General features: G+C 37.1%; 1 protein-coding gene across 1 annotated transcript in view; it reads left to right on the forward strand.

Annotated features, from left to right (window-relative positions):
* Positions 1 to 4189: 4189 nt before the first annotated feature.
* LOC103480842 (tripartite motif-containing protein 65-like) overlaps positions 4190 to 11499 on the forward strand; it is an 18999-nt gene continuing 11689 nt past the window's right edge. The window contains exons 1-2 of the mRNA XM_008436033.2: positions 4190 to 5566; positions 11162 to 11462. Of these exons, the coding sequence (XP_008434255.2) occupies positions 4190 to 5566; positions 11162 to 11462 (1678 nt within the window). The remainder of the gene's footprint in view (positions 5567 to 11161; positions 11463 to 11499) is intronic.

Below are 11499 nucleotides of genomic sequence, written 5' to 3' on the forward strand. Positions count from 1 at the left end.
AGGGACAACTGAAATTAATCAATCATGTCTGGATCAACTTTGTTAAAATGTGGTTTTAATTTAGTCCTTTTAATACAAAAACATCCTGTTTTTGTATTAAAAGAGAGACTTTTGATAATTAAATATTCACAAAGCTACAAAGTCATTTTGATTCTGGCAGTAATGTGATTCCTTATGATCATTCAATCATGTACAATTGATTTTTTAAGGCTCACTGCGTAAGTAGAATATTTACCCTTCATGTTCACACTGATAAGAAATTATGTATTTGATTTATTCAAACCGATGCATTTGTTGTTAATTAATATGAGTCCACACTTTATGAGACCTTATCAAATCAATTAATTGATAAATTATTACTTAAAGCCTGATGAAAGTGTTGCACTGATATAAAAGATTAATATGGGATGAACATTTCTTCCTTAAGATGATTCAGGAAGATTTTACACTGAATGGTCAAGATTTGAACTTTGGCATTTAAGCATGTAGTTAATTTTTACTTGTTTTGACAGGAAACAAAAAAAATTCTATGATTCAAATCATAGAAACTAGAAAGATTTTCATTTAAATGTTTATATATCTTCCCTGTCATCTGTTCCTGAACTTTATTGTCACATTAACACAAATCTGGGGGTGAAAGTCTGTTTGCATTTTGTAAAGTTTAAAGATGTAATGTAAAAAAAAAATGTAATCAGCTTTAATATACTTTAATATAATTAGCTTTTTAATCAGATGTGGATTGGATGATTGTTTAACTCATGAATTATTTCAGAAACTAATGAATTATTAACAGTTTAAACTGTTTTGTTTAGCTGATCCTTATGTTTGCTTTTGATTTATTTTTAGAGGAATTAAAACTTATAAAAATAACTTGTTTAATTTTGCTTTGATCATAAAAAAACAAATTTTATTTTCTGGGTTTTTTTTTATTATGATGGATATTTCTCATTGGTCTACTAGAAATGTTAATTCTGTTCTCTGCTTCTAGATCCTTGAAAGATGAATTGAGGAAGGACATTTAATAAAAAAGGAAATAAAAATATTTTACTCATGGTTACTTATTACTTCACTATTATTCAGCCTCCTGAAAGGCAATTCTGACTGAGCCACACTTTTCATGGTACAGAGCTGTAAAATGTCTTTAGTAGAGATTTAAAATGTCCCAATGTTTGTATAGATCTAATATTCTGAGACAGACTGATCCAGAGACTGAGAGCTGCAGCAAGTTAACACAAGACCTTGGGATAGATTACATCCACTGTGAACTGGAGCTCATGCTTCTTACTGGAGTATAAAAAATAGGAGCTCAGATATCAAAGAACCGGATTGGCTGTTGAGTGATTTAAGAAGAAAAATTTAAAATTCAAATTGGATTCTGTCTGCTAGTGCAGTGAGGCCACTGGGGTTTTATACTCCTTCTGCTTCATAACAGTCAGCAGACTTAGGATCAACAGGTCTACCTTTAATATATGAGGATGGCATAACAAGTGAAACTGCTGCAGTTGTCTTGAATTTTAACTCACAGTGGTTTTTACTTCACAAAATGGTGTAAATAAAGGAAAAGTTCTTTAAAAACTAAAACTGCACAATTTATTTAAACTAGTGTTGAAAATATTATAAAGAGATGTGTACTGTACATGCAAATTGGTGGACAAAAAAATGAATCCCATGCAACACACAATCTGCTCTATTATTCATAACCTTATATAAAATAGGTAAAGAAAAATTTTATATCTAAGACATGAAATTTCCCCTTTTTAAAGAATTACTGTTTACTTGTTCCAAAATAAACTGTTAAGATTACTCAAAAAGTAATTTTAAAAAATCTATTGTTTAAAGACAATAGATAAATTTTCTTATGATATTTGTGGAAAACTATGTCATGAAGAACCACAGAGTTTCTAAGTGAATTATAAAACATAAATACATCTAAAAAGCTATTTCTTGTATTTTCAATATCACTGTAAAAATTCAAAGCAATTATACCACAATAAACTGAAAAACTGCTAATAGCAGACTTTATTAAATATTATTTAAAATCTTAATTAGTTCTTTTTCATCTGCAGCATCCAAAGAGACACTTCTGACTGTGGGGATTGGAATCACCTGAAAAACATCAAAATGGAAAATGCATAAAAAAATGAGATGCAACTAAATCAACATATAAGCTTAGTAGATCTTAAGAAATGGAAAAGTAAAATTTAACTCTGTTTTCCACAACTGTATTTATCTTTGCATTACATTGTGGTCTTTGTGAGGACCAAAACCTGGTCCGCACAGGGAGAAATGCTGTTTTTGGGTTAGGGGTTAGGTTTAGGACTATGGTGTGAATTGAGTTTTGGTTAGGCTTAGGCTGTGGAAATGAATGTAAGTCAATGGAAAGTTGAATAAATCTCCAAGAAGTGTCAAAGACAGATCTCTGGGTCACAGAGACATCACTAAAGGACACAAAACCAGTTTGATGGGTTAACGACATCCTGCATAATGTTTACACAATATTAGCAAATATATTTCCATTACCTTCCTTGAAAAATCCAAATGGAATTCTCTAAATGTTTCTAATCAACACTCATGCAGAGTTTATATGGCAACTGCTGCTGCAGTGTTAAATTAACACTTTTGAAAGAGTTAAAATTCTTACACCCATTAGTGTTAAAAACAACATTTCTATGGTGCATATTAACAACAGAAGAGTTTCAAAAGTACTCTAAATTAGTGTTAAAATCACAGATTGGACACTGTGATCGAATAAATTGACAACACCAAGCGTCTCATGTTTGAAAAACACCTGTACATGATGCTTACATTCTGTGCTATGTGTCCTCTTGAACTGGAAAACAGATAAGGTTCCATCAAAAAAAAAAAATGGCAAAGGACTGTCCTTGAAAAATTGTCATTGGACTTTCTAATTAGTAAATTATACAATAGAGAAAATATGTTTTATAATATTTGGGACCCCTTTATACTGTACACTGGTATGGTCATTTCTGCTATTTTTTCCACGTAGCCTTACATAATATATTGCAATGATGTGTCTTCGTTTTTTTTGTCTGAACCGGGGTAATGTTAATGTTGATGTTACTGTAAGGCATTTTGTTCTGCCTCTTTCCTTTTTGCTTGTTTGTCTGTATTAAAACACAGAAATAACCAGTAGACATCCATCCATTTTCTATACACCCTTGTCCCTCAGTGGGGTCAGGAGGGTTGCTGGTGCCCATCTCCGTTCTAACGTTCCGGGCGAGAGGCAGGGTGCACCCTGGACAGGTAGCCAGTCTGTCGCAGGGCAACACAGAGACACACAAGACAAACAATCATGCACACACCCACTCACACCTAGGGGCAATTTAGACAGACCAATTAACCTGACAGTCATGTTTTTGGACTGTGGGAGGAAACTGGAGTACCCAGAGAAAACCCACGCATGCACAGGGAGAACATGCAAACTCCATGCAGAAAGACCAGGGCCAGGAATCGAACCCAGAATCTTCTTGCTGCAAGGCAACAGCTCTACCAACTGCGCCACTGTGCGGCCCACCAGTAAACATATGTTGGAAAAAAACAAGTTAAATACCTTAAGCTTTTTAATATAAATACATTTCCAATATGTGTCAAAAGCAGATCTCTGGTAACAGAGACATCACTAAAGGATGGAAAACCAGCTTGATGGGTTAAGGACATCCCGCATAACAATATTTACACAACATTACCAAATATATTTCCATGCCCTTCCTTGAAAAATGCAAATGGAAGTCTAAACTGTTTCTAAATTTTTTATTATTTGCATAGAAAAATTCAAAAACATATATGACTTTAAAATGGTTTTGCTTCAGAAAAAAAACACTTTGTTTTTTTGGAACAGTCTGGTGTTTTTCTTGTAATAACTGAATGTGGATGCAAAATTCATCTTTAAACTTTAACATGTGTTGTACCAAACTACTTTGCCAAAATTAAACTCAGAAGCATTATGCAAACAAAAGCAAAAGTAATATGCTAAAGAGTGTAAAACAAGAAAATGATTAAGAAAACTACTTTTTCCTGAATATAGATGAGCACTTATAACCCCACCCTCTTTTCTGTGACCGAATAAAGCTCTGAGGTGTGATTCAGAGAGACAGATATTTGATAGTAGCAACCTGAAACATTGGACAGAGGGTTGCTGGCAGTTAATGTGGCAGAGCAAGGAAATCAGATGGATATAGCTAAATTAACTTGTTCCATTTGTTTGGATCTACTGAAGGATCCAGTGACTATTCCCTGTGGACACAGCTACTGTATGAACTGTATTAAATGCCACTGGGATGGAGAAGATAGGAGGAGAATCCACAGCTGCCCTCAGTGCAGGAAAGAGTTCATACCGAGGCCTGTCCTGAAGAAAAATGTCATGTTTGCAGAGCTAGTGGAAGATCTGAAGAAGACTGGACTCCAAGCTTCTCCAGCTGATCACTGTTATGCTGGACCATTAAAGAATGACAAATTGGTGAATCCCTCCAAGACGCCACAGGAGAACATCTGCTCTCGTCATGATGAGGTGATGAAGATCTTCTGTCGTACTGATCAGCAGTGTATCTGTTATCTCTGCACTATGGAGGAACATAAAGGCCATGAAACAGTCCCAGCTGCAGCAGAAAGAGCTGAGAAGCAGAAGAAGCTCCAGRAGAGTCGACAACAAATMMAKCAGAGAATCCAKRACCRAGARAAAGATGTGRAGCTGCTTCAAYRGGARRTGRAGRCCATCAATGTCTCTGCTGATAAAGCAGTGGAGGACAGTGAGGAGATCTTCACTGAGCTGATCCGTCTCCTCCAAAAAAGAAGACCAGAGGTGAAGCAGCAGATCAGATCCCAGCAGGAAACTGAAGTGAGTCGAGTCAAATATGTTCAGGAGAAGCTGGAGCAGGAGATCAGTGAGCTGAAGAGGAAAGACGCTGAGCTGGAGCAGCTCTCACACACAGAGGATCACAACCAGTTTCTCCTCAACTACVCCTCACTGCCAGCACTCAGTGAGTTGACACACTCATCCAGCATCAACATCCGTCCTCTGAGACACTTTGAGGACGTGACAGCAGCTGTGTCAGAGCTCAGAGACAAACTACAGGACTTCCTGAGAGACATATGGACAAATATCAAGCTGGCAATAACTGAGGTGGATGTTCTACTGTCAGGACCAGAACCAAGGAGCAGAGCTGGATTCTTAAAATATTCTCAAGAACTCACTCTGGATCCAAACACAGCACACAAAAATATTTTATTAACTGAGGGGAACCGAAAAGCAACAAGAATAAAACGAAAGCAGTCTTATCCTGATCATCCAGAGAGATTCAGTCGTTGTTGTCAGGTTCTGAGTAAAGAGAGTCTGACTGGACGTTGTTACTGGGAGGTGGAAATGAGAGGGGAAGTACTTCGTGTAGCAGTTTCCTACAAAAACATCAGCAGAGAAGGAGGATCAGACGAATGTTTATTTGGATTCAATTCCAACTCATGGTCATTACTCTGTGGCATAAACAGTTATACATTTTATCACAACAACAATAAAATTCCAGTACCAGGTCCAGTTTCCTCCAGAATAGGAGTGTACCTGGACCACAGAGCAGGTATTCTGTCTTTCTACAGCGTCTCTGAACCCATGACTCTGATCCACAGAGTCCAGACCAGATTCATTCGGCCTCTGTATGCTGGGGTTGGTCTTTATGATAGCTTGTTTTTATTAGCTATTAATTCTGCTGAGTTTATTAAACCAAAATAGTCAGCAGTCATCTGAAGTGCAGCTGGTTAAATGTAGTTTAGTCACAGTTTCTTTCATTGTTGTAATTTTCTCAATGATCTGAGATCAGCTGTCTTTATGGAGCTACTCCATCTCTTGTTTGTTGTGTTGTTTGTTTGGATGCTGCCTCTTCCTGTTTCTTTTCAGCCATGCAGACTATCACTTCTCAGGAGGATTTTTACTCACCTAAACAAATTACATTTATCACTTTGTCAGACCAAATGATGTTTAAATCCATGAACAGATGAATCGATAGACACTGTAGAATATATGATGATAATCAGAATATATTATATTAGGGAAATTTCACATTATGGATCAAGTTGTTGGTAATTAACTAACCACTTGAATGTGGTTAGCACTTTATGTCATGAGGATTTTATTCTATAATGTTAATAATATAAAATAAAAGTTGACATTTTTCATGTCAGCAAAGGAAACACATCAATCAATTTAGAAGGTTATATGAAATGTGTATTTTAAATAAATGGAAGAATGAAGAGCAGTTGTTTTTAATTCTGGACAGTAATGGCTCTGGAAATGCTACTGGATTTTTACTGCTACTTAGGTTTTGAGCTAATTTGTTTAAAGATTGCATCGGCTTTTATGATCTGTTTCTTTTTATTTTTATGTCTGATAATACATTGATTGCTTGGGGTTTAAGCTGTTAAAAAATTATTAAAGTAAATCCAAATGTAATAAAATTATTTCTGAACATCATTGATGTTCTCTGACTGGATTTATCAACTGGTTTTACTAGAATGAGATACTAGAACCAGTGCATTATCTCAGTTTTGCTTAGGTAGCTGCTTGTTGGGATGACGGTTGTCAATCTGCAATGGTAACAGTGGGAGTTCATGTTGAACCAGAGTTGTTTATAAATCCTAATTTCCAAGTGGCAATTACGTCTAAATTCTGTAACAATTTAAATAAATATTTCCTCATGAAAATGCATAAAATCAAGTTAACCTATAACACTGCATTGGTGCAGTTTACAAAATTCTGAATTATTTGTCCTCAGGTCTAATTTGTCATATGGAAACTTCATAATTATCTTTAATCCAACATTTAATCCAGCATGTAAAAAATAAAATCCAGCATAGAAAGTTTTATATTGTGTCAAAAATTGATATAGAGTAATATTAATCACATCAAGAAAACAAATAGTAATTTATACTGAAAGAAATTGAGAAAATAAAACGTGTGCAATTTTTGAATGAATCAAATAAAATAAAATCTGTTCATTACTGATTACTGCAAAGTCAGATGAAGACTCTTTTTGCCCAGTACCTGCAAATGAACACTAGAAGGCAGTGTAAGGAAAATAAACCAGGGTGAAGGTTATTGGACCTGGATGTCCTTTAACACAGTGGTCCCCAACCCCCGGTCCGGGGACCAGTACCGCTCTGTGGACCAATTGGTACCGGGCCGCGCAAAAAAATAATACAATATTTCCATTTTATGTATTATTTGAGTCTAGAGGTTCTTTTATTTTGAAAATCCTTTAACCGGATTCTCTCGGATACTTGCGCGCCAACATTGAGCCCACAAGCAGCAAAATGAGTAAGAAACAGATCAGATGTCTTTGGAAAGTTTCTTTACAAAGGGGAAAAGGCCCAGAGAAGAGACAGRAGAATGGATTTATCCYGGACCGGTAGGTGAGTCCCACGTTACAAGCCGCTCTGCGTAACATGCGGCGACCGGCTGCTAATGAGGCAATGAAGCTTCAAGATGCTTTGCCACGTAGAGTCCAAGCAGGCTGTGGATATAAGTGTGGTGGGATGCTGTTCCACCCTCCCCCACTCTCTGCACCGGGCACCATTGATTGGTGGGCGGGGCGAATGTCTTTAAAGTTGGGCGGGCCGCTGCAGGGTGCGTGTGTCTTTGTTCTCCACCTGTTGCTACGGTTGGCGGCTATATATCGGCTTGTGGGTTTGGTCAACTCGTCTGCGATCTGTTGCTCTGACAGCTCTAAACCCTCTTTTTACCAGATCACACAGATAAGTTTGTAAAAATAGACAGAGGCACTGCTGCAGATTACAAACAGTTTATTGAATTCACAAAGTTGAGCAAAAATAGTCACTTTATTTTATTATACCAAGTGACCACTCTAAAAGTGGGGAGTCTATGCTGGTCTTGAGATCCTTATAGCTGAAAAATAATGAAAACCCAATTAGAAAAAATTAGACTGTTTGGGGGAGGAATAATAAAGAAAACACAACTAAATGCACCTGAGTGTTCCCCAACAAAAGCGCACATACACAAAAATTCATAGGTCCCAGTTTAAAACAAGCCAGAAGGCTACAATAGAAACTCCCTTTCCCTAAACAAAACCAAAACAAGAAAAGTTCTTTTAATCAACAATAACCATATTCAGGATTTAGCGAGAACACCAATATGCAGAAGCCTTATCTGACTGTTTRTCTTGGAGAACTCATGATCCAAATGCATGCACTGACGTTCTTGAGACTCTTATCTGACTCCTTAGCTATGTCAAAGCTTTACTTCAGTCATGTTGGGGTATCATTAATATTTGAAAAGGTATCCGATATGCATGGACAAATGACACTACATATTGCAGGTAGCTATAAGGAAGGAGCGGCTGTAAATACAGTAGTAGCATTGCTGCAATGCATTCATTTGAATGTGTGGTTCTACAGGCTGGTCATCTTTTTTGAATATTTTTGAATTAGAATTTGAATTCATTCTCCTGCTCTGCTCTGGCTCCCAACATTTAAGGCTGGATGGACATTTCCTCAGTTGTTCACGTCTTTAATGAACTTTTGAGTTGAACTGAGAAATAAATTACCTTGTCAATGTTTACTTATTCATATTAAGCAGGGCCATGCAGAGACCTTTGGAGGGGCAGGTGCTCAAAGTTACAAAGGGTCAGATTGAACAAGATCTTAAACACTGTATAGCAACATCCCATATTAATGAACAATCTAATATTTAGTCAAATCAGACTGGATCATTGTCATCATGTGGGGACAATGCAAAGCAAATATAGTCTATGTTTTCCCTTATAGGTATAATGTTGATGTTTCTGCTGTTGACAGTCCTGGAGGGCTGTGTTGATCTGAGACTGTAGCTGTTAAGCAGACCAGAATAGAGAAGGTCGCTGGTTATGAAGTATGTTATGAAATAATCAAATTTGCTGATATTTCACAAAATAAACCCTGATAATATCTGATTCCACAGCAACTTGGCTGCAGACTGCGTTCAGGGCCCCTATAAATGGTTGAATTGTAACACAGATTATAGATCTAAACCTGTAACAGTCATTTATTGAGAATGACAATGCTGTTACATTTTATTTAATGCATTTTGCAGAGAAAAATAAATAAATAAGTAAATAGTACATTTAGGATTTAATTAGGAAGTTTACTTTGTAAAAGTGCAAAGAATCAACTGCACTTCTTTTGATTGTTGTGTTACCATGGCTACAATATGGTGTTATCTTTGTGTTTGAACTGGGTTTGTTCACAAACACATCACAGCAAATGAACAAAAAACAGTGATTAATTTTAAACTCAACCATTTAACCTGGGCCCCCTATCGGTAGACTTCACTAAATCTATATTTAAACAATGTTAGTGATGCTGAGGTGCTTAGCAGGAGGGCCAGGGGGCCAAATCATGATTCTAAGGCCTCATAGTACCTTGGGGTGGCCCTGCATGAAGAGCCGCTGCATCTCTGCTGGAAAAAAGGGGAAAACATTCATATTAGCTGCTTTAGTGAAGGAGCTGAAGAAGACTGGACTCCAAGCTGCTCCAGCTCATCACTGCTATATTGGACCTGAAGATGTGGCCTGTGATGACTGTACTGAGAGGAAGATGAAAGCTGTCAAGTCCTGTTTATCTTGTTCAGCTTCTTATTGTAGTTGTTGCATTGGCAAATTATTTCACTAATAAGACATTTTTCTCATGTTATAAATGAATTTATATGCCAATGGAACTAGTACTTTTTCATCAATAATATAGAATTATTTACTTAAAAAAAGCGTTTACATCTTACTGACAAGTTATTTGTATGTTAGTTTGTCTTATTTCAAGTGCATTAAGGTATTTAGACTGGAAACTAGACCAAAATTACTTTACATGATTTTGTGTTTTTGCAGTGGGTTGTCAGTATAAAGGTTCAACACATCCAAACAGCTACATCTGTTCAGTCTTTTGCTAAATATTCTGACACAACCTTAAGACTCAATTCACGATTTAAAGCTCATAGAGAATCTAAGATTTCTTTTTGTGTTTTTTCTCGCTGTACCACAGTCTGGCTTGGGGGGGAGAATTAGCAAGGGAAACAACACCTGGGAAGATCATTGACTGTTTTCCACTTGTGAATAATCATTCTGGTATAAGGTCAAAGACTTCAAGTCTTCTGAATGACCTTGTATTTTGTCCGACATTGAAGTCCAGCATGTATTGGTTCTTTCGGGTCATTGCTCATTGTTCTGCATTGGTGTTGTGTAAACACGCACCTGTATGCTTCATGGCAAAAATAACTTCCAAATGTTTAATTACTGTTGAGATGCTCAAATAGCAATTCATTTATAATTAATGAAAAACTGACTGTTTAATAAATTATTATTTAAGCAAGAACATTTATAACTGTTCTTGCTGATTTCATCTATTATTTTTCCAATTCACATACAACGAATTACAGAGTTCTCAAATGTCAAAACATGGTTAAAAGGAGGCCAACGTGTGTATCTTAACTATAAAAGTTTAAAAAGCTGGAAATGGTGGCGAAATGTAGCAGGAACCCGAAGTCTTTAGAGCTCCTTTGCCCCCTCCCAACAACAACTGATTTTCAGCTCCTCCCTTCTATTGACTTTGATTTCAGCTCTGCTGCTACATTTCTTGTTTCCCCCAATTTTTCTTTAGGCTTCAGGACCACAGAGTTGACCCCTGAAACTCCTGCAGATCAGCAACTAACAAACTGTGTTTGGCGTCTTCTGGTACACATTTGGAGAAGGAAGAGAAAACAGAGACATTCAGTGTGGCTGAGAAGGAAAATCAGACAGGCAGATGGATCCAGAAAAAATTTTTTGTTCCATCTGCTTGGATCTTCATAAGGATCCGGTGACTATTCCTCGTCGACACAGCGACTGTATGAACTGTATTAAATGCCACTTGGATGGAGAAGATCAAAGGAGAATCTACAGCTGCCCTCAGTGCAGGAAAGAATTCATACTGAAGCCTGGACTGGAGAAAAGTGTCATGTTAATAGAGTTGGTGGAGGATCTAAAGAAAACTAGACTGCTATGCTGGACCTGAAGATGTGGGTTGTGATGTCTGTACTGGGAGGAAGATGAAAGCTGTCAAGTCCTGCCTGGTCTCTTTGGTTTCTTTTTGTGAGAATCACCTCCAACCTCATTATGATGTTCCTGGGTTAAAGAAACACAAGCTGGTGAATTCCTCCAAGACTCTCCAGGAGAACATCTGCTCCAGTCATGATGAGGTGATGAAGATCTTCTGTCGTACTGATCAGCAGTGTATCTGTTATCTCTACACTATGGAGGAACATAAAGACCATGAAACAGTCCCAGCTGCAGCAGAAAGAGCTGAGAAGCAGAAGAAGCTCCAGGAGAGTCGACAACAAATCCATCAGAGAATCCAAGACCAAGAGAAAGATGTGAATCTGCTTCAACAGGAGGTGGAGGCCATCAATGTCTCTGCTGATAAAGCAGTGGAGGACAGTGAGGAGATCTTCACTGAGCTGATCCGTCTCCTCCA

This window comes from Poecilia reticulata, linkage group LG18 (assembly GCF_000633615.1).
Source record: "Poecilia reticulata strain Guanapo linkage group LG18, Guppy_female_1.0+MT, whole genome shotgun sequence".
Lineage (NCBI taxonomy): Eukaryota > Metazoa > Chordata > Actinopteri > Cyprinodontiformes > Poeciliidae > Poecilia > Poecilia reticulata.